The sequence below is a fragment of the Varanus komodoensis genome, unplaced genomic scaffold (assembly GCF_004798865.1).
Source record: "Varanus komodoensis strain SLA01 unplaced genomic scaffold, ASM479886v1 scaffold1, whole genome shotgun sequence".
NCBI lineage: Eukaryota > Metazoa > Chordata > Lepidosauria > Squamata > Varanidae > Varanus > Varanus komodoensis.
In genome coordinates this window covers 51257904-51282445 of record NW_025335268.1, presented here as the reverse complement: position 1 = coordinate 51282445, position 24542 = coordinate 51257904, and the positions used below count along the sequence as shown (strand labels likewise).

Genomic DNA, 24542 nt, shown 5'->3' with positions numbered 1-24542 from the left:
CAGAGTTAGTGTTCTCATTGGGAAGCATTACACCAATATAACAGAAGAAAAATTGGGTCTACAGGATCCTAGGCAACCAGGCAGGCTGTCTCATGGTGTCCAATGCCCATGCCAGAAAAACTATGCCAAAGTTAATATGTAGCGTGTGTGCTTTTCCTAGAAGGTGTCTTCAACACCTGCTTCCAAATTTGCTGGGATCTTAAAGACTGGATCCATGCACACACACGCCAGGCATTCACATCTGAAACTGATATTTTATACTGCAGAGAAAATAGGTTAGCTAGTTGATTTTTGGATTTCAGCAGAAGATGCTGCCGGAAATGAGCTTCTGAATCTTTCTCTCCTCACTGAAAATTTAATGAAAGATGCTTTAACACTAAGGTCCTTTATTGCTGCTAAGAGCTATTGCATTGCCACAATTAGCTAGAAGCAGAATTAAATGCAGGTTCCATGCAGCACTTATACTGTCATATTATCAAGCACTGCCCTTCCCAGTAGCTAGGTAAATGTACTTTTATTTTCATTTATCTAATTTATATATTTCTTTGCTGCATTTCAAGATCATAGTTTTCTCAAGATAGCTTATAAAAAGAGTAAAATTTACTATCAAACAAATGATAAAAACACCTTTAAAGGTAAACAATATAAAAATAAGCCAGTTAAAATAAAATATAATCTCAAATATCTACAGAAGCAAATACCACAGAACATTTTCATTTAAAAGCCAGAAAGAGCAATTGTGTTTTTAAAGCTCTCTTAAAAGCAACAACAGATAGAGACAGACCCGGTTCTCTTGAGAGAGAAATCCATAGGGCAGGGGGCCACAGCTGAAAAGACCCTTCACTAGTGCCTGCCAAGCATACTGATCTAAAGATGGATTTCAGCCATAGCAGATTCAAACAAGATTGGACACCTCCTGTCCATTCCATAGTACAAGTCCTTTACAAGGTAATTTGAACTGTTTGTGTCTCCAAAACTGAAAAGGATTTATCTAAATATTTGGTATCTTGAATATACAAGAGGCTGCCACCCAATCTAGAACCTTGTTCAAAACTGGATGATACTGGGTATCAGTTCTTACAGATTGTATTTGCCTTTTGCAGGAAAGGCTTAATCATTGCCTTCTCAAGAATGGAAGGCATCAATCCTTCCAGCAAAGTATTTATTATCCAAGCATCCACCTCTGCTCTAGAAGAATTTAAGAGCCAAAATGGCCAAAGATCTAGAATGCGAATGGTAGGCCACTATTGTCTCAGAAGGTTGTTCACATTCTCCATCTGTTTGACCTGAAAAGTGTCTGTTACAAAAGGACCAGCCAGTTCCTCTTTGACTTTGTTAAAAAGTGTTTGCACCAAATAGGTGCAGATGTTAGCAATTTTTATTCAAAACACAAAGCAAATTGTTCACAGTGGGCTTTTGAGTATTCTCTGTTCTGAGCCATAAAAGGGATATTAAGTAGGTGCCTCACCACTTGAAAGAGCCTTACCAATGGTGCTAGAGAGACTTCTTCGTAGCAATTTCCCACCACAAAGTAGGCATGAGAATGGGTTCTGGCTGGTGGGTGGTTCCATGCACATGTTTCTGCCACTTGAGCCCCAATTATTTCATAGCTGCCAGCTGCTCAGGGCACCAAGAAGGTGACCTGGCTCTATGATACAGCAATTGAATGAATGGGCACGGTCACTGCTCATTCCAAGCAGTGGCCAAGGCATCAGCAAGACGAGTGGCTAAAACAGCATGAGCTTCCTCCCACACAGGTCACCATCTACATCTAGATTCCAGCTAGATTCATCCATCCATTGGACAGCCATCTGAGTGGGATGGTGTAGCATGGTGTTCTGCAGGGGGTTGGACTTGATGGCCTTCATGGCCCCTTCCAACTCTACTATTCTATGATTCTATCTGCGCAGTTAATCCATGCAAACTCCCTTTGAGGGGGTTACAGGCAGCCTGAAGGCCCAGCTTGAACAGACAATTATCTGGCCATGACAATGGAGTAAGGACTAATGGAGATTGTAAAATTTGTCTGTCTCAGTTCCATGGATTGTTAGGTATCTTTTGTTTCAACATTTACAAACTGGCATAATTGCATTTTGTGCAAATGTGTTTGCATTTGAGCAAATTCACATTCCCCAAAATGTGCCAGTGCCTCCCAAATATGCAGCTCCAAAATGCAATTTTTTCACAATTTAGCCTATAGGGGAAATGTACATTTTTGTTGATGGTATTTATGTATTTATTTAGTATTTTTCTGCAACTAAATCTATACAAAATAATGGAAGGTTAAAAAAGTACTTGGTCTGTGGGATCCATAGAGTTTGTGTGACTCAAGTGTGGTCTGCTGCAAAATCTTAGGAACGTTAACTTATTTCAGTCCATTCCAGATTTCTTCCACATCCCTGTCACGGAGCCATCACTGCCATCACTGGCAGCCAACCGCAGACCATTTTACTTATTCCATGACATACCACTAGATCCAGCGCATGCCTTGCCACATGTGTTAAGCCACATGCACTTTGAGACAGGCCCTTGCTGCTGTCAGAGTTTGGGGTGTGGGTGGCAGGACTCAGTCAACAGACCTCAAGACAGAGTCCAAAAGCAGTCCAAAGTCCAGTGGTAAAGTCAGAGGCAGGGTTGCGGTACGGAACAGTCCGAAGTCAGAAACCAGGGATGCATATCAGAACAGGGCAAGGGCATAGTTGTGAACAAGTCTCTGACAGACAACCAGGAAGACAAGATGAGGAAGTGCCTGAGGCAGGATAACAAACTGGATTCAGAAGCAGTGAAGATGGCGCAAACAGGGCAACATAGAAAGATGAGACAAAGTAAGGCAAGACAAGGCGCAACTCAGCAAGGCACAGCAGGAACCACATCCAACAAGGAATGGGGAAGGCACAGGAGCTGGAACGTGCTGCAGAAGGAAGACTGGCTATCAAAAGCTGCTCCCTTCCCTCTTTCACTCTGGTAACCAAGCTCAAGACAATCCTTTGAAGTGGAGTTATTTTACTGAAACTTAACCAGATTATAGAACTGTATGGATTCTAAATAACCTTCCACCAACGGTGAGGGAGAAGCAGCTGCCCATGTAAATGGCTGGATCCAAACTGGATACTTCCCCTCCATCCGTCCCTTTGAGTACAGCTTCTGACTCCATCCTCAGGTTGGCTCTTGATTCTTGAGGGCAAAAGGGCAGGTACAGCAAAGACCTTCCAACTGAGAAGTTAATTTCTCTCATCACCTCCATACCTGGTCAAGGGCTGAGTCTCACATCTGCTCCCCTCCTGAAAGCTCTTCTGTCCCTTTCAAAGAAGGCCAGATCTCATGCTCTGCCTGTAAAATTTCACCTTGAAAGTTCAGTGTCCTCTAACCCCCGTCCTCATCACAATCTATCCGAAAAATTTCCAACGAGCAAGAGACAGGCCCAGGCACTACATCAAGTAACTTTTGTAATTTTTCTGTTACCATGCACTCTATTATCCTGTTCTTCCCTTTTTTATTTACCAAATGTTACACATCCACCTATTTGAGACAGTTTTGCATTAATGCAAGCTATGTTCCTGAGGACACGTTGCCAGGGTGTGCTGTAACAAGACGTCACTACTTTTTGTTGTTTTTTGTTTGTTTCTTTAAGTATTACATTTTTATCCTGCCCTTTGCATACATTATGTCTCCCAAACACTTTTATTCTTAAACATTTTATACTGTGGGTTTAGGAACGCCACGTAGGCTGCAAGATGATGTCTCAGAACATGATCCAGAATTGAGTGGTTTCACAGATATTACATAAAAACTAAACAATTGCAGGAAAAGGAAACTGTAGACAGGGAGTAGGCTGAAGTAAAGAGAGATGGAGGTAACAGATGGAGTATTGTGTTTTGTTCTCAGCAACACAGTTCAAGAAGAAGATGGTTGACAAGCTGGAAGAACTGTGAGGATGATAAAAACTTCAGAAGATGCATTGCATCCGGAAGCAATGAAAGAGCCCCATATGTTAGTCTGGAGGAAGAGCTTGACAGAGAAATTTTGGGGGTGGGCATGTGATGAAGGGGAGGTGAGATGAGTTTTTTCCCCTCATTTCCCCTCTCTTTTTGGTTTTTAGATTTAGTTTTCCTCCCCAGTGAAAAGGATGATTTGTAACAAGGAAACAGGAAGAGTGAAAATGTAGCAAAGAAAATTCCTTAGCCATAGGGGGACGGGGCTAGGATCAGATAGCAGGAGGGAACTGGCAAGTAGACAAGATAGCAGTACCCTTGCTCAATGACCTCATGACTATTAACTAACACACCCTGCCTAGAAAATAATCTCGCTATAATGCACATGGGAGGGACAAAATGGTAAGGAAGAACAGGTATTGGAGCGACACAGAATAGGCGGACTGAAGGATTTTAACCACCCAGTACCTCGGCCAATGAGGGAGAGGAGGGAAAACAATCAGGAAAGGGCATAAATATGGGATGTGAACATGTGCTCTGGAAGTTGGAAAGGGGAAGGAAACCCTCTGACTCCCTTTACTGCAATAAAGTTTCAAAAAAGAACTCTCTGCTGCCTGGTGCATTTTCCCTTCCGAGGGAAAGAAAGGGTGTTACTAACACCCAGCATGAGAGAAATCCACTACATTTCTCTCTGAGAATGAAGGGGATTGGACCCTGAGACACTCCTCCTGACTTGTTCTCAAAGACTCTTCTTTCCCTGTGTCATCTGTGTAGATGGTTTAAACAAAGAAGAGGGAAGCTCGACTGCCATCCAGGGGGGACCCTCTCATGGAGTATAGGATTGCACCTGAACGGTGGAGGAATAAGCTGGTAGTTATATGGAAAACCGAAGATAAATAGATAAATCAGCCACCCACTGAAGGTAGGATAAAGAGCATGGCAAATTATTAGCACAAGAGTTGTTCAGCACTGAGAGACACCACTGGATACAAGCCCAGATATTTCCATTATATCGAACATAAATTCAGAAGTGTCATTTACTTCTGCAGTTAAGATGAAGAAGCCACTGGTGTAGTGGATGCTAGGGGGGTGTTACTGGGTTGTGTCCATTGCCATACTTCAATCTGTGGAGGTGGAAACTACTCTCAATGAGCGGCAGGGGGACGCAGTTTGAAGATCCCCCTTTCCCTGGCATCTTCTCCTATGCTTCCATGTAGGGTCTGGAACAAATTTCAGTGGGGAACAAGGGCATGAAGAGGAAAGGGGAATCAGAAACCATCACCTCACCTGGCAATGGTTTTTCTGAATAAAAGGCTCCTATCAAGGCTATTCACCTGAAATGTCTACAGGAAAGAGTTGATGGGAAGTGTACTGGTCTTGTACCACAGTATCAATCATGACCAACTTTCTGTGTACCTAGCTTGAACTCAATTAACATCTTTAATTGAGGATTCCCCCTTGGGTCAGGCTTCAGCATAATTCTTGAAGAAGGAAAATGTAACTTGCCTTCAGCAGCTGGAACTGCAGGTGCGACTGCTGGGCTTTGTGGTAAGTATAGGAGAGGAGCTGGTCCTGCACATAAGAAAGGAATGGCAGAGCATTAATAATCAAACCAAATGTAGTTTAACACCTGTGATGCTTCCTGAAGTACCTTCAGAGTACACCTCATTTTTTGTAAAGATTCTCTCAGTAGACTAGGTTCTCTTCTGTACCATCCATGCATATTATTAAGTACCCAGCAGAAATGGGAAGGGAGGGCAGAACACAGAAAACTCTTAGGTTTGAAACATAAGAAGATGGATGCTGAATCAGGCCAAGAACCATCTAGTCCAGCATTCTGTCCCCACTGTTTCAGGATCCCACAAGCAGGATGGGACCACAGCGGCACCTCTTTCCCCAGCAGCTGGTGCCCATGGGCATTTTGCCTCTGATACTGGAGGTAGCCCAGAGCCATCAGGTCAAGAAGCCATCAACTACTATTGATCACCTTCTCCTTCAGGCATTCATCCTGTCCTGTTTTAAAGCTATCCAAATTGGTGGTGATAGTTAATCTTGCAGAAGTGAATTTCATTGTTTAACTATGCACTGTGTGAAGAAGTGCTCCTTTTATTTGTCCTGAAGCTCCCACCAAAAAGCTTCATGGGATGATTCCAAAGTGTAATGGAACGAGAGAGGGAGAAAAATGCCTCTCACTTACCTTGTTTCTAAACTAGAGTCCCTTGCCTTTGCTCTTGAGGGAATTGCTCCAGCCCATTGATCATTTTAGTTGCTCTTTTATGAAGCTTAAGATTTCTGAGCATGAATTCATGGACATGTTTAAGCAACAACAGAAATCTATTTCTGAATATTTACCATTCAGCTTTTATGACTGAAAAACAGGAAATATATATATATATATAATGAAATGTGTTCACATTGCCTGCCTTATGGTATGAAATCAGGCTCTCTTGTAACATAAAGAACTCTTCTAATTAACCAGCATCAAGTGAAATACACACACACACGGACAGACAGAGAGGGAGACTTTAAAGCCTTTTCTTGTTTTGTAATGTAAGATAGATCCTGCTTAGATATATGGACTTGAAAGCTGCGATGATTTCTGGCACTGCCAAGTCATGATGTCCTGCCATAGAACGTATTTGCACACATGCAGAAAGGGGAAGAAGCAAGAGTGAGTCGCACTTCTGTTTCCCACACTTGTGCCATAATCTGCTGCAGAAAAAGTCATACATTTCCCACAGATGGCCATGCATGCATCCATGCGACTAAGAGATGCATTACTGTACAGACCTCTTCTAACAGCCATTCTTAGTGATGTCAGTTGTATTAATGTAGAAAGTAACTGTCATAAGTAGTAGCCTTGTTCATTAGTGGCTTAACTGCTTAAGATATCTTTAGCTATTGGGTAGTATAGAAACGTAATAAATAACTACAAGTAGAGCTCTCAGCTTCTCTGAGAACAGGAATCCCAGAGAGAATGCTGATCTTTCACTCTTTTGGTAAACAGCCATGCCCATTCTGTTAGAGTAACTCATACTAAGAAGCTTCTTCTACATTTTTCCCTAAAGAACTGTCACGTTCACAATGTGTTGGCAGTCAGCTTGGCAATAAATATTCCCTGTGCCTCTCAGTGTCTGTCCCAAGCATTTGCTGTATGGTTTTCCCACCCCTTTTGCAGCTTCACTCTGAAAAAGAAACATTTATCCCCCATTGGTCCCTGTGTTTTCTTTCATGTATCTTGAAGGCAGGTGTGACAGTAATACTTATGACCTAAGATTAGGGCAGTAGAGGTTTCGTTAACTAGTGAACATGTATGCCAGGGCATGTTTCATTATTAAACCATGTGCGTGTGTGTGGAGCCCTCTGAATTTTCACAGATTAGTAAAGGAGAATGCTAGAGAGGCTGCACTTTAGACCTCCTTCAATTCTCATCACTGCATCTGAAACCTGAACACTAGCTCACCTCCCACACCTTTCTTGAGGCAAAGGGCTGGGATAATGAAGTATTATTAGTCCTGACTCTCCTGAACTTAAATGTGGTGGCTGAGCTTGGAATGTTAAGATGAAACATTGACTGGTATCCTGAACCTACACTAAGATTACAATTCTATACTCCAGAAGATGCTAGTTTTCTTTGATCTAGGGATTGAATTGCCCTCTCAGGCCAGTTCAGCAGACCTGATGACATCAGAAGGGCAAAACCCTTTGTCCAAAGTCCCTCCCTTTAATATTATCCATGCAGTCTCTCTCTCTCTCTCTCTCTCTCTCTCTCTTGCACACACAGAAAGGGACTCAGCTAGTGCATGGATGGGCCATTGCTCCAAGAGTGTGTGGGCATGTTGCACACTTCTTTCATGGTACTCATCATCCCCACTGAGATGAACATTGGTATGTCTAGAAGAGTACTCTGCAAGGGTTTATATGGAGACTCTTGGTGGGGACTGGAAGAGGTGCGGCACGTGATGAAGTCCTTCCATGGTCAAGACGCCTGACTGATCATCATGTATTTCATTTATATGCTGCCCAACAGCTGAAGTTATCTGGGCAGTTCATAATGAAGAGAATAACTTTTTGTGATGGCTGAACAACTAGGGTTAAATATTTTAGGGTTCTAGAGACAAGAGGATTGAAAATATAAAATAAACCTCTGTCAGGAAGGTAAGGTTTTGTAAAGATAAGCCTGGAGACAGATGTTTTGACACCAGATGTCTTAAAAAGAAGTGTAGGTCAAGATAATCATATACAAAAGTAACTCTATATTTTCTGCTATGACATTTTCTATTACTAATCATTGCAAAAAGCTAAATGTATAAATTCACTGTGTATGATGACTGCAGCAGCTGGTGCTGACTGGAGATGGGTTCACTCTTTTTATTCAGTCTCTGTTGTTATAACCCACACAGGGAGCCATGTGGCTAATGGGACAGGTTAAAAATCTAATGAACAAACAAACAAGCAAACATTGTTAGTGTGCACCTACAATAAATGACATTACTTGCTAGCATTGCCAGTCTCGTGGTCAGACAATGAACAATACAAACTTTTTGTTTGTCCTCAACAAACTTGGCATCCCGGCTGGCTTGTTGCATGTTTCAATGTGTTAACAATGCTGTTAACTGGTGTTAAAAGGTGTTTCCAATCTGTGTGAGTGGTGGTGATTCACATTAAAGAGAGAAGTTGTGGCTTCCTCAGACAAATGAACTTGACCCTGCAGCAGCACCTTCTGTCTTTCTAGGCCTGTTGGCTGATACCCCAGTCAAGCTGGAAGCAAGGGTACATGCAATTCTGGCTCCTGAAATGGGAACCCGTGTTTCCTGGTGTGTTTGCACAGCTTCATTAGGCATAAGGTCATTGCCTAAATTCAAGCAAGGCTGAGTCCAGCTGAAGAAGGCACTTGATCAGGGTCAAGAATGACTGTGAGTAAAGCCTAGAGCTATAAGGTCCTGGCCCAGGTCCAAGTAGGACAGAGCAAGTGATCAGCTTATGCATGGGATCTTGCATCCCACCTGCATCCCACCACCCCTGAGCCAGAACTGGAAGGTAAGCAAATGTGTGCCCTTGAAGGATTTTACAACCCAGGTCCTACTCAAAACTGGACTACCTTAATAAGCATATCCTGTGTAAAAGGCCTGTTAGAAGTGGCAACATGGGTAAAGCACAATATGGTGGTTTTAATTGTCTATTGGAAAATTTAAATAATATTATTGCAATCAGCATCATTTTTAAATGTGTAACCTGCCCAGAGAACCCTCTAGCCTATGGGATGGCATATATTTTTAATAAATAAATGAAATCTAAACCTGTCAGAATTGGAAACACCAATGGTTCAAAAACTTGCATGTATTTGGAACAGTGGAGTCAGCTGCTCGCTGACCAACCTGGCTGATGGTTCCCTAAAAAAGAAATTAAAAATGTTTTGTTTGTCCTAAATAAGAAATGTTTGATTGACATACGCGTTTGGAAATTTTAAAAGGGAAACCTAGCAGAAGAAGAAGAAAGAAAAGGGGTACTGATAATCTCATACGGGGGTCTCAAGGACTTCCAAGAGAAACTCAGACAACAGCTAGAAGATTAGAAAAAGACAAAGGCTTTCTGACACTGTAGAGAAATTAGATAAAATGTATAGAGAGCTGAAAAAAATTCTGAAAAATACTCAGAATGAAGATATATGTTTTTTTTTTAATGCAGTTGAAAGATGATGAAGATTTGATGCTTAATGTCTATTCTAATGACATTTGCGGCTGTAAGGACCATTTATGTTAGTTAATCAAGCAAATCTGAGAACTCGGAGAAGACGCAGAGAAAACTTTACAAACCAGTCGAGCGAAATGGTTGAGGCTTGGAGTTTAACTCAGGCAAGTTTAAATCGGCTGATGGAAGTAGTTGTGTCTGAAAAATGAAAGTTGGTTGTTTATACAGGCCAGGTGGCTGGCTTAAGGTCAGGTGTTTTTGAGTAAACCTATAGACTGGACAAAGATACAAGACATTTATGTATAGTAGACAGCCCAAGCTATAACAGACTGGGGTTGAAAAAGGAAATGCAAAATTAAATGGGGAAACAGATTATGGTAAGCCATTAGTTCAGACCATCACTAAATAATCCCAGGGGTGATGAAACGGAAGCAAGCTCTGAAAAAAGGACTTGCACCTTCTCTGCCAGCACAAGGATCTGCTATTGTAAATCATCCCTGCAGGGCAGGGAATGAACTACTTTTGGGACTTTTTCCTTTGCATGTTAGTTTGTCCTTGTTGGACAGGAAGCTGTTTGTGTCTCTAGAATGCGAAGTAAGATTGAAAGGGAATAGCAGTGTTAACTGCCTGGACAACATCTGGTTGGGGCCAGCACTTCCTGGTGCTGTGTGCATTGCCATAGATGTGGGGCTGAGACTTGTTCTCGCTGGCAGCATGAGCTAAAGCCTCAGCAGGGGCTTCCTAGTCTTTTGAGGTGTGTTGCTCCCCAAGATTGCTGGTCAGGGTGATCCTGAGGGGAGTGTGACGCACCGGATTTGGCTGGAATGCGGGGGGAGGGGGGGCAACCCATGGAGTGATTATTTGAAAGTCTAGAATGTTGGAGTGTTTCTTGGTTGTTGGAGGGCTTGGCTTGGGATTTGGAGAGTTTGCGGTTGTTGGATAATGAACTTTAGGTTTAGTAATTGAGAGTTTTGAACTTGGTCAGTGAAAATGGTGATTTGGTGCATAAGGGATAGGGAGAGGGAAAATGAGTGAAAGTGTGCAGCAGATGTTGAAGAAATTGCGGATCATTTGTGGTGGGGGTGCAGGGAAGAGAGCTTAAGTGGAACTACAGGTTTTCCTGGAGGTAAAAACCTGTAGTTCCAACTCAAATCCTAGGAAAAACTGTAGCTAGATCATACTGCTCTAGAAGGGGAAAAAATAGTACTTGTGAGAATTGCAGATGGAGCACACATGCAGCACACATGCAGCTCCTGAGCATGTACAAAGTCCTGAGCATGTGCAAGTGCCTTTGGGAGGTAGATTGGCTCTGCTTTCTACCACAGGACAAGAAAATTCATCCCAAACCTGGTACAGGGGCAGACCTAGGCTAACCCTCAAAAGAAAAAAGAACCCAATGATTTAGAAGCAAGAGGGTACTGGAAGAAAAAGGGAGAATTTACAGTGTTCAAAGTTTATATTGTCTCATGAAGCGCATGTGTAGAGAGATGGTCTTTTGAAGCAGAAGACTTTTGATAAGAGGCTCGGGAAATATTTTAAGGAAGGAAAGCCATCCTAAGCAAGGCAAAAAGCAGCAGTGCATCATATTTGTATCAACCACCAAGAAAGGGTAAGTCTCATTTGGAGTCTGAGCAAGGTTTACATATATGTTTTGAATCATAAGAATACAAACTGGTTGTAGCAATGCCAGGGCTGAATGCTGAGATAAATTAAATTTTGAACATAGAAGATGGCTTGCTCAGGTTTAGAATAGCCTTTATGTAAATGCATTGTTGGTTGCCTTACGGTTTCTATGTGTTGTTCACTTGGGTAAAGACGTACAGAAAACAGATCCTGGTAACTGAAGGATGTGTTTTGCACCACAATGAAAGGAGGCAGCGTTAGCTGCCTGACTGTGCTCAGATGGTTATTATGAGATGGTCAAAACTGTGAAACTTGATTGACCAGCACCACAGTTTCTTATAACAGCTTAACAATATTGCTGTATGTACCCAATCTATGACACCTAGAATGTAGACAAATAGGTAAGACAAAAGGGGTAAAACAACTTCTCCTTGGAGTTCTTTCACAAACATAGCATCTGAATTCACCAAATGTTCAAGTGTTATTTGTTTATTTGAAACATGTGTTAGTTTAAAGTTTGTAAGCTAGGCAAGTATGTGCATAGGCAAGTAATTTCAGTGTAAACAAGAACTTGTGAAACTTGATTCTCAAGTTTAGAATACCATTGTCCATAAAGTAAGACTGGGCTAAAGAGAGTTCTGCTAGGACAGAGTTAAAATGGACAGAGACGTCCTATCTTCTTCTCCAACTTCTTTCAACAATTTCTTCCCCGACTAATATACTTTTTCAGATTATTCTGTTGGCTGATGAAGTGATTTTCTATTACTGAAAGTTTTAATGAAGCAAGTGAAGTCCTTTCATTCACAGATCTAAGCTGCACTCTTAGAAACCAGATGAACTTTGTCATCCATTTCAACTGAGTGACTGGGTGTATGTAAAAATGATTCCCTTCAGCCCTGGTGGAAAGTTTTCTCAGTCTGCCATCAAACGCCAGTGGTGGAAGAGCTAAAAGCAGATGAGTTACACTGTAGGAAACCTCTAGACCCATAGAAAATATGGCCAGAGGGCAGGGTATATGTGCTCGTAATCTCTCCTGCAGAAAAAACTGATTTCCACTGGAATAAATTCCTGAGCCCAACTTCAAATTTTGTTTCAAGAAATAAAGACTGTGCTACTTTTCCAATTCTAAGGGCTACAAAAGAAGAAATTCCTCATGCCCAGAGAAGGACTATTCCAACTGGTCCAAGTGACAAGATCCATTGTGACTTTGAAAGAAGTGCTTGGATCCACACATAAAGACCAGTTTAGATAGCTAGACAATGAACAAGAGGGACTTTTTTGTCCTCAACAACAACAATGGGGAGACTCCATGAGCCAAAACTCCCCACCCCAGCTATACATGCCTCATTCCAGAATCCAAAACTGTCCCCATTTCTGACATTCCTCCAATCAGAAGGGTTGCCATGTCAACTTTCACTGTGCCCTTGGGCTACTGCTTTTAAATGCTAGCTGGTCCATTAAGATACTTCTTTCATCCAGGATCTTATCATGGATGAAAGAGCTGACGTGGCATGGATTCCCCAGTTATGAATTGGCAAAGAAAGTGGAGCTTTGAGAACCCCTGTGTATATAGTGCAGCACCAACATGGGCTAGAAGATTGGAGGTGCTGCTGGTATCATCTGTCAGGGGCCCGTCTCTCTTATCAGAAGTCCTGCCTACTCATATGCTGGGTTTGAGTGTTTGCTGCTTGTGTGTGTGTGTGTGTGTGTGTAAGTACAATTAGTTTGCCCATTGCCAAGCAGAAGGATGTGACAAATAATGCAACTAGAATCAATTCCTTATTTTGGAAAGATGATAAAGGGATGACTCCCAGATGGATGAGCAGACCAATCATGCGAAAAAGATGGCTGATTATTCAGCCGCAGAGACCTCCTCAGGAGACGACTACAACACGGGGGCATGTTCTAGTGCCCTGGTGCCTGTTAAATGGCCTAAGCATTCAATGAAAAACTTCAACTCACTAGTTGGAAAAGACCCTTAGGTCAAAATGTTTGTTCTGAGAAGGTTCTCTTCTATTCCGATAAAAAGCCTATCATACGCTTCCATGTGTAATTAACTGTCTCTCTATTCACTTTGATGAGAAGGTGCAGAAGAGAAGAGCCAAATTAATATTTCATCCATTCTTTTGATTAAATATGTTAAAGGGGGTGCCCTAAGCCAATTTGCCCTCTTCTCACAGGTTCAAAGCATGGTTTTAAATGATCTCATGATGGCACTGAGAACTGAGAGAGTAGAAGACAGAAAAAGTCAACCAAGTGGTTATCATGAAAGCCCACACTGAGCGATAAATAAGAAAACGCTGATTTCCACACAGACCACCCCAGTAATCCTGCTGATAGCAAAAGTGCAGTCTGGAAGATCATTACTGGAAATGTGAATGGCTCTCACCTTTATTATGCTTTATGGTGAGCAGCAGTAGAAAACATCCCTATTTAGAGCCTTAGAAATATTAAGGATGATAAAATCTATCAATTTTGTTTTCTCTCATCTTTCCATTTCTTATTATTCCAGTTTTAATAATATCAATTTATCCTGAACTTGGATAATTTATATTTGAAAGTTTATATGAAAATTCAGAATAATTCTTTGTGCCTTTTTCTTTTATGCATGCGTTCTATATTCATTTTCATTTAATAGCTGCTTTTCATTTTTTGCAAGAGATTTCTTCTAATACAGGTATTTTTGCAAGGCACTTCTACTAATATATATTAGGGTTTCTTCTAATACAAAAATTGAAGAACTCCCCTGCAAAATTTGAAGAAATGCACATTTCAAAGGATAACTGAATGTTGGTTTGCATCATGGTTCACAACTGTGGAATTAGGTAATTTCATGTTAAAATGTGAGCTAAACACATTTATCCCCAAACATCTAAATGATGTTTGAAAATGGACTACATACTGGATTATACCAGCCACCATGAGAGAAACATTTCTGCATAAACAGCCTTACTCTGTAGAGATTGGCTGTAAAGCAAATCTCACATGACTATGAGGCACTTTTTAAATCTCTTTAAGATATGGAAGTATTTCTGGAAGACCACATTTAAATATTTTGTCTACCTTTCCGAGGCTTGACTGGAACTTTGAATACCTTAACAGTGTTTGAAGTACAAAGCTGGGTGGGGGTTAGTGGGGGAGGTTTGGATCCTAACATTGTAAATAGGGGCTTTAACCATTTATGCCCATGCTGAAATCCTGACCCAGATGCCCCTCCACCCCCATTTAGAGTGTCAAACTGTGATCCATGCTGATTGGGATGATTGTGTTTACACCGGAGGAAAACATAGTATGAGGACTGTATTTCATGGCTCAATTCAAGGTGTTGGTTTTAATTTTTAAAGTTCTAAATAACTTAAGATCTGACTCTGTAAGGGACCACCTGTCTCTCTATGAACCTGTCCAAATCAGGAAGGGAAAGAATGTTTCAGACTACAAGTCCAAGCATTCCTGCCTTTAGCCATACTGGAAGGGGATTCTGGAAGTTGCAGTCTTAAACAGAAACTTATTTTCCGGCAATTAAGCCAGGTGTTCAGATTTGTACCATAGGATCACAGGAATTGAAAATCTTGTAGGTGGAAAATGACATAAATGGATAAAGAATGTAACAAGGAGAGGGTGACCTTGAAGTGAAGATGGGAGATCCAGTTTTGGGCATATTACATTTGGCCATATTAAGCTTAAAAGCGTGATGACACTTCCAAACAGAAATACTATGTGGGCAGTTGGAGATACAGGACAGGATGGAAAGGAAGTGTTGGGCTCAGAGAGGCTATACCCTATAGCTGTTGCTGTTCTTCTCCATAGATAGAAACTAGGTGGCCTCCATTCCTACCATTTGGTTGAACCAGCCCAGCATTATAGTTGGTAGTTCCCTAGATATAAAAACATGCCTTGAAAATATTCTTTAGCATTATGTTTATTGAAATAACGGTCCACCAAACTGGCAAAGCTTACACTTCAGCTGACATTAAATTTGTATTCAAATAACAGTGATTTGTAAATTTCCAAGTTTGTATTCTACAGCTTTCAGCTTTGAACTATTATACAGGATATTTCAATTGTTTAACAGTGGAATGGTGGATGAAGAATGAGGATCTTATAATTACAGCTATCTTAAGAGGCACAGAGTAGATACAACTCCCATTGCAATCAAGTGTTCTATGCAGCTCAGAATCAAATGCTTAATTAAAAAGATAGTTGCTGATAATACAGTATTTCAACCTCTAACATACCATGAGGTCAATGTGTCCTGGGGATGCTGTAATAGGACTACTAAGCTATAATAAGCAGCAATGCAATTAATCATTTACATGTTTATAATCTGGTATATTGACTATCCATCAGAGAGAGTTAATAGGATGCCCCCTGCCTCTATATGAGGGATTAGACATTTACCATCAAAATATGTAGTATATTTCTGCTAATTTTTAAAAGAAAATCTTTGTGAATAATCTATGTGAGTTTTTGAACCATACTAACCCAATTTAATTTTAATTAAAATTTTTAAAAAGCATTAAAATAACTGAATAATTGAAATACCTTTGGTGTATGTTGACTATAAGTCAAACTGATTCAGCGAGATCAGTATGCAGAAAATGGATCCCACATGAGCACACAGTACAGATAGCAGTGCTCACCTAGGCTAAACTGGGCTATGCAGATGATAGTTTTATGTGGCTAGACAGATGTCACAGGCTCCAGAACATTAGCTTTAGCGTGTGACTAGCTGCACTTGGCTGGAACTGGATCAGAACTTTGCATCCCCAAGAATTATATGAGCATGTCTTAGTAGGGCAGAAAAAGTTGTTCAGGTATTGCTGCCGCCTTGGCCCAGCAAACACAGAGATGAAGCCGAAGGTGGCTTGCATACCATGTTTTCTCTAGGCATGATGGATACCCATTTGCCAAACTATTTCCTCAATGCTGCATCTATGACACTTCTTGGAAAAGGTACCTTTCAGGTTGCAGGATGCAAGATTGGCAGGGCACCTCTTCATGCAGCTCCTTTGTTCTACTATGTAATGACAGCCTTGCTAAACAAACATAAATGGAGTTCTTGCAGAAGGCCAAAGTACTTAGAGTGCTAAACAGAAGAGGTAAGATGTGCACTTCTTTGTAAAAGAATAACTCCTTTTTTTAAAAGTCAGGACAAGATTCTAAAGAGAAAATGTAACTTGGCGCAGCTCTTCATGACAGTCTTTCCAGAGTGACTGTCGACTGGCATAGAAACCAGAGTAGGGAACATCTCTCTATAGCTAGAAAAGATTTCATGACTCCTAAGAGGAGAAATGTAATATGACAAAAGGATGTCATATCCACCCACAGGGCACCATTCTCTTCATCCTCTAGGCACTCCATTTGCCTTCCTGGCTGACAGCAGAGCCCTAATGAGCAGTGCCTTCCAGGTGTGATGATGCCTGAAGACCAGATCAGAAACAAAGGCAGTTCAGGTGCAGTGCTGAAAGCAGACAGCGTATTCTGTATCCTGCTTTTTTGGCCAGACTAAAAGTGAGAGGGGGAAGGCTCTCATTGTACAGCAGGGATGGAGAACCTCTTTCAGCCTGAAGGTCAAACTGGATTTCAGAGAGACTCTCAGTGGCTGGATGGCAGGGTCAAATACATAGGCATTTTTTAAAATAGGAGACTGTTTTAGCTTAAGGCTCTTACCACCAAGTAGGTAAACCTCGGGAGAGACATTTGAAGCATTCAGGATGGGGAAAATTTTTCACAAAGACCAGAATGCCACCAAAAAATGTAAGTTTTGGTGGGCAAGGGGTGTGGCCATCTGGGTTTGTCCTCTGTATCAAAAGATTTCCACATTTCATGGACCACTTCAAGCAGAGTTAATTATCCTTGTAATTATGCCCATCCTTCCAGTAAAGCGCTGAGAGAAGCATATCTCTTTCCTCTTCCATCACTACCACAATTCTCCAAGCTAGATTAGGTGGAAAGATGGTGAATCTTAGCCACTTAAGGCCTGACTACATCTTGAGTTAATTGCATCACTTGCAAATTAAATCAGAGGATTTAAAAATATAATCCTAAACATGGATGATGGCGGGGGGGGGGGGGCAATTGTTATGAGGGCCATACATATAGGAAAGGTAGGTTTAACTTTTCCTTCACTAATGAAAATTGCCTTCTGTATTCTGTGAGTACAATGTTATCACTATGCAGATGGATTTCAACATGGTGTTTCTTCTTCTTTTCCCCCTTGTCTTTCTCAACTTGTTTTAAAGAGCCTATAGTTGTCCTACACTAGTGCCTAGCAGCAGTAATGGACATGATGTATGCAAACAATCTGAAGCCAATCCATTTGATAAATATATGCTGTGCGTCAGCAGAGCTGATTTGCGGATGGGAGTAGCACTCCTGTGCTAAACCTGTGCTAGATGGAGTCGCACCCCTCTTGCAAACACAGGGCCATTTTTTGGTATGTGTGTTGTGCGAGGGCTCAACTGGTCATGACCCACACGTTCAGCTGCCAGCTATGCCAAGACTGCCACCATATGTCCATTTCCCAAGACTGTATCTCTCACCAGCTTGAACCATGACTTAGTGACATTTTATTTGGACTACTGTACTGCAGTCTGTGTAGGGCTTCCTGTGAAATGCTGGGCTGGTGATGACTTTTGAAGGCTTTTGGATCAGGATATTTGAGGATTGCCTGTTCCAAATGAACCTGCCCCCCCACTAAGATCTTCATCAGAGACCCTTGAGTTCTCAGATGTATTCTTAATTGGAGAAGACCTTTAGAGTGACATTGTTCTGAAAGAATGGCTCATGATAAACAATACCTGATTAGACTTAAATGATGAAGTGATTAAGTCTTAATTTTCTCAGATCTTCCTAGGAGGTGCTTGAAATTATTTTCCATTTTGTCTTTCCTTTCAGACACATTTAAGAATGTGTTAAGAAACGATCCAGCAGGATATCAGAAGAATAAAGGACAAACTGTCACGCCATCAAATATACACCAATTCTGAGATCTGTAGGGACCATCACACAAGTGAGGAGTTAAGCGAAAATGCTGAGGAGCCAGTGTTCTGCAGCTGACAAAATCTAATTTCTAATTTGGAGAAATCGGAATTCAAAACTCCATAAAGTCCTTTGGCCATAAAGTCCTTTGACTGGCTTTGGATAACGCTTTTCTTTCAACTTACTCTTGAATAGTTGTTGGGGAGATAACATGGGATAATAAAAACCCAGAGAAGCCATTCTGAGCTGGGGATGTGGTTTCTAAATAAACACCATATTTGTGAAAACCAGAGGTGGCATCCACTATTAGTACCACCTCGAGTGACTGGCATTACAGTTAATCACTACTAACGTAAGTTCCATTCATTTCAAAGAGTCTGCTTTAGGTAACACTAACACTGAATATTACTCCAGGACACAAGTCAAAAGAACAAGAACAGTGGCCCTGCATTCCTTTTAAATATTCAGCATAAAAATTGGAGTGAAGGCTTACCTTAGACAGCCAAGCCTTTAAAGCCAAGCCTTTAAGGATCGTCTGGCCCTGCAGCAACAACCCAATTTCATACCCTACAAACCATGTCTAACTGAGCCAGTTCCTAGCTCAACATGGGAGAATTTGAAAGCAGCATGAATCCAACAGGCTAAGCCTACATTTGCTGTAACTAATTGAGGTTGGGCCTACTCTCCTATGGCAATTATAAGACATATTATAGGGGTTTGAATAATCATGGACATTTTAAAGGATATCATTGTGGTGTAGTAATCTAAATGTTGGCCTGGGATTCAGAGATCTGGGTTTTAGCTGCCACATGGCCATTAAGTTGGTTAACTTTGGGCTAGTCATTGAGTCCTAACTTAATCTACCTCATGGAATTCTTGTGAGGATAAAAGCAGAGAAAGGGTCTATCTTTCACTCATTATAGACTGTTTATATAAATTTTTCTGAGGAGGAGGTATGTGAGGTGGGGGAGGAGTTTGAGTTTCATGTTACCTAATGGAGTTTCTCAGGCAAAACATGAGAATCGGCCTGCTTTGGAAGTGGTGGAAGGGTTTTCAGGAGGGGAGGGGGCCATTTGCCACATCCACTCTTTGACACAATAAAGAGATAATAGGAGAAATGAGCTGCTCAGATAGATGGTCTCTGGTGTTCCCAACATCTTGCCTTCAAGCAGCAAGAACACCCAGAAGGTAGGGACAGAAGCTTTACTGAAAGGAAGGGACAGAGGAGAAGATGTCAGTTTGAGTTCAGCTCTTTACATGGACAGAAGCTTCCCCCTCAGCTGTGGTAGAAGGCTATTTAGAGTTCATACTGTTCTATATCATGTTATGTTTCACTGAAAGAACTCCACTTCAAAGGATTGTCCTGAGCTTCACCTGCTGCACCACAGTTTTGCTCCTATATTTCTCCTGTTCCCTTGGTTGGAATTTAGTTATGTTTCAATAAAAGAAGGATCCTTCAAGGGACTATTTTGAGTTTGACAACCAGGAGGAAAGAAGGAAGAGACCAGCTTATGACAATAGCATGGGGAAAAGGAGAACCATGTAAGCTACTTTGGGTTTCTTGCAAGATGGGATTGAAATTTGATGATGGTGATGATGATGATGATGATGGAAAAAAGTAACACTTAAACTTTTTCCCCTTAGTGGCCTGCCAGGACACATGCATATGTACATATCCATATGTTTGTTTGTGGTAGGTAGATATTATTCATTCCAATACAGGATATACATTCAACAGTGGTCTATCAGACAGAAAGAATTGAATTGATTGTACAAAAATTCTGAGACTGAAACCTGGCTGGGAGGGGAGGGCTGGTCACTTTGGTCCAATGGTTTCTGTATAAAGTGGGAGGCAGGATCAGATGCATTGAAAATGTGAGCAGCAGCAATCTTTCATGAATCCACTCCCATGTTACAGTACATGTTTCACTGTTTCCAAGCTGTTAATGTATACAGAAGGTGGTGGAGCATCAAGATAGGACTGGGATTTTGCTGGTTCATCACCAATCATGCTATCACTATTTGAGCTGTTAGAGCTAGTGTTGATTTCCCCTAGAGTGATTGTGTTGGATGACCAGTATTTACTCTAAAGCTGCCCTCATTAGAAGGAGTTCAGGATCTCATGGCTTCCATGATGCCCATGAAGCAGTCCCAATTAATTCCTGGCCCCACATGTATTACAGGGGACACTTTCAATCTTGTTAGAAGAAACTCCATTCTTGTAGAAAGTTCTCTGAACTTCTGCAGGAGCATAGAAACTTATTAAGATGGTCTACCCAGAGAGACTAATGGAACTAGGGAATTTCCTGAATGTTCTGGAAGGTTTTGGAACTACTACAGCTGTCAAATGCCTGGTTCACCTGCTGAATGGAATGGTAACGTGAGAAGTTCACAATAGCTCCTAAGAATCCTTTCCTGATCCACAGACTTTAGGCCCCTAAGTTTTCTGAAATGTTTAGGAAAATGAAGAATGTGTCTACAATATTGGTGTCATTGAACAAAATTCAGGATAAATCTGATCCAGCTTGGTCTGGAACCCAAATTTGGTGGTGCTGATTGAAGTAAAAAGTTGTTCTTTTTAGCCATCATTGCCTTACTAATATCTGTCATTCAGCAAATACATTTCAAATTGTAAAGGGCCCACTACATTCTGGACCCCAGAGTAGTGAGGGACAATTCTTGGCAAGTTTGCAAAATACTGATAAAGTCCCATACATCTTTTCCAACTTGGATCTTACATCAAGAACTGTGTCTTCCTCTGTCTTGTTTTAGAAAGGTTCTTAAAATGTTTTTGCACAGCATGGCTTGGCTGCATTAATTCTGCTCTCTCTTGAACATTCACACAGTGTCAATTTAAAACCTAGTATTAGTTGCAAAGGGGGTCATTTTTGACCCCAGACAAAAAGAAAGACAAATGTATATGAAGGGGCCTTTGTCTGGCTGAATGTTTCCTCCAGGAAGTTTGAATTACTTTAAGGAAGGTTGCAAGGTTTCAGCTAGGACACATAACATAAGCCTTAATCTTTTCTACAGCTATGCATAACATGAAAACCTGCAGTACAATCCTTGGCCCTTTGAACCTCTGTCTGTGTAACAATAGTTTTGCCTATATAATTTAAACCAGCATTTTTTTAAAAAATTCAAATTTTGTTTGCTTGAGATTTTAGCTCAGACTTTCTAAAGAGATGAGGAGGACTATACTTAACATTCTTTTGTGCCTGCATTTGGGGAATAAAAGCACAAAACTATTCTTATGCAAATATGGGGCCCCAGACATGTTTTGATTTATAGAAAGAAAACTGTAGAAGGCAAAAGGCTGAAATTTGGGGAAATTTTTTAGTAGGTAGATTTTGTGAATGTCCTAAGAGAACTAGATTGTAGGCCTATTTATGTGTAAATTACACAACAGAACAAGCTCCAGGAGACAGCCAGTAATTTGTGGAAAAAGTTTTCTCCTGTTCTGAATATGCTATGTTATGTTGTCTTAAAATTTAAACATTTCTAACATTGTTTTAACATTTTAAATTGTAAATTACCTTGAGAGCTCTTTTTGGGTTGAGCTGATGCAAAGTCAGATGCAAAGAACAGTTACATTAGGAACACAATCCTTCTCTGCTGCTTTTATGTCATCTCAGATAGAAGCATACCAGAAGCACATTTTATGACATTTCAGATAGAAATCCTTCTCTGCTGCTTTTATGTCATCTCAGATAGAAGCATACCAGAAGCACATTTCCTTACCTAGACAGGAATATGGATCTCTCTTCACAAAGAAACGGGGAGAAAATACCTTCTCATCCTTACTACCTCACAAAAATGGTACAAGAGGTATATTGTGCATATCTAGCACTGGACTCCTTTTCTTGGAAGGGAATCAGGAAGGATAAGGGTACGTGGTAAGAAAAGGTGTCAGACTCTGTAGTTCAGTTTGATGGTCTCTGAGATGGTACTAGAATATCCTTCTTTCTACTGCCTTTCCTCCAGTGATAAATAAGTTGGTGAATTTAGCTATTCTTTAGTTCTGTGGTGATAGGAAAAGAGTGCTTTTCTGACAACTAAAAAGTATCTCTGCGCCCTTTGAAGGATGTAGGAGAAACTCAGAAAGACAATGTGTTGACTCAGGATGTTATATACTTAGCCCAGACTAGGTATTAGGACTGGTTTTCTCAGAACTGGAAGAAGTGTCTTAAAGACTCTTCTCACCGAACTCCTTGTTGCTATGATCTGCAGTGGGGGCTGATTCTAAGCTCAAGAAGAGAGCTTAGAAGTGCTTGAAGAGAGAGACAAACTCCATTGATAGACTGGTGGGTGGCTGGATGTGCGTTGGCTGTTCCTGGGTGTTCCACACTTAGCTATGGAAGGATGTTTAAGTATTTATAGGGCTTCACTGAATAGATCAGGTAATAAAAATTAAAATACCTCCAGATGGACAGTCCATTCCATCTAGCTCTGCAGAGTAAATCTCTTCCACTTGATATGACATAATCTTCTCACAGGCAGCTACAGGAAACTGAGAACAATGTTTATTTCCTGGCACAGGCCTTGCATCTTTGATTTTGAACTGAACAGGTATAGATATAGAATATGCTTGTGGTGAAAAATCTTGTCAGTGTTCAGAAAAAAAATTATGCCCGATATTCCCAGCTTCTCTTGTGTGATATACACTACAACTTCTAAGCCCCAAGTTGATAAAAGCAAGAACCAAGGAGTTCTCTTAAGTATATAGCTTTTACATCATTATGGTGGGCATGAGAAATGGGGAAAGGGATCATATGGCAGGGACTTCTTTCATGCCAATATCTCCAAGGAATTTAGGGTCTCCTCAGCCAAACAGTTACTGGTTTTCTCAAAGTTCAGATCAAGGAAATGATTCCATTCCACTCAGTTGGCACATATTGGACCCAATCAACAAGATAAAGGATTGTTCTTACTGGCAGGCTCCAAAGGTCCATAAACCAGGTAAAAGTAGTTTTGTATTTCCAGAAGAATAAGTTTCACTCGTGCTGAAGTATTACACTGAGCCAAGTGCAAATATCTTGAAGCTGAAAGTGAGCTTTAGGGCAAGAGTAGGAACCTGTGGCCTTCCAGAGGTTTCTCTGACTACAAATCAACAGCACCAATCAACATGATTGATGGTCAGGAATTATTGGAGTTGTATTCCACAACCAGTGTCACTAGTTCCCCACCTTTCCCTTAGGTTTTAATGGAGAAGTAGAACATTCAAGACAGGAATCACTAAAGGAGCCTCATGTATGGATAAAATGGTACATTGCTTCTGCCTTCAACCTTCTCAGGTATCCTGCAGAACTAGGCATTTTGTAAAGACAAGTGGGTCCTAGATAACATCAAGCCAATACTTCCCTAGAAACAAAAAAAGACAAAACTGAGGCTGTCATGCTTCTGATACATTATGCGAAGTCAAGACTCACTGGAGAAGACAGTCATGCTAGGGAAAGTCAAAGGCAAAAGAGAAGGAAGGCCAAGTATGAGATGGTTTCACTCTGTCAAAAAAGATGCAGCCTTGATTATTTAGAGGAGTTGAGCAGGGCTGCCATGACTAGAGCATTTTGCAGAGCTTTCATCATAGGGTTGCCATAAAGCAGAGATTAACAACATCTTCGCAATTCAAAGTCGATAGGAGAAGACATTCTGCCAAAAAGACTGTAGTCCTACCATAAGCTCTTAGCACATGGATAGTAAACATATCTGCTGAATACAAGGACAGGGACACTTATTCCCCTGGTAGAGATCTAGAAAGTTCTGAGTAGCAAACTGCGGTATGTGCAGTTCCAGCTGTGTGATTGCACAGGGGCCATGAAAAGGTTTTGATCCACTGGAAGCCATGATTATTATTAACATTTTGGAATTAAGTGAAAGATACTTGGTTCACTTATGGCTTTCACCAAGGGAGTTCTATCAGTGCTGAACTTATAATTAAAATGATAAATGAGCTTTTTGTTTAGGCATTTTTCAAATAATCTGTTTAGGCTTGGCTGATGTGGTATATTGTATGGCATTTTCTGCATTTGTCAATGTATTGTGCTTCATTATATTTTATTATATAATTTATTTCTAGTATATAGATTTGTTGTTTTGTACTTTTATCTGTGGAGGGGAATATAAAACAAGTCAAATATTAGAAAACCTTACCTACTTGCAGCTATGTATGTTTGAAAGGTCCATTGCATGGATGTAATATATTTGCTCATTTGATCTATCAAGGTGACACAACTCAGAAAATATTCATGAATGCTTGCTTTGAAAAACAAAGTAGGAAAAAGTTATGGAGGAATCTACCAGAACAGCACAGGGAGT

General features: G+C 40.9%; 1 protein-coding gene across 9 annotated transcripts in view; it reads right to left on the bottom strand.

The window, feature by feature from the left end:
- Positions 1-24542, bottom strand: part of TRDN (triadin) — a 224992-nt gene that overhangs the window by 108683 nt on the left and 91767 nt on the right. For all 9 annotated transcript variants that reach the window (XM_044425408.1, XM_044425434.1, XM_044425425.1 and 6 more), the window contains one exon: positions 5439-5504. In XM_044425408.1, coding sequence (XP_044281343.1) covers positions 5439-5504 — 66 coding nt within the window. The remainder of the gene's footprint in view (positions 1-5438; positions 5505-24542) is intronic.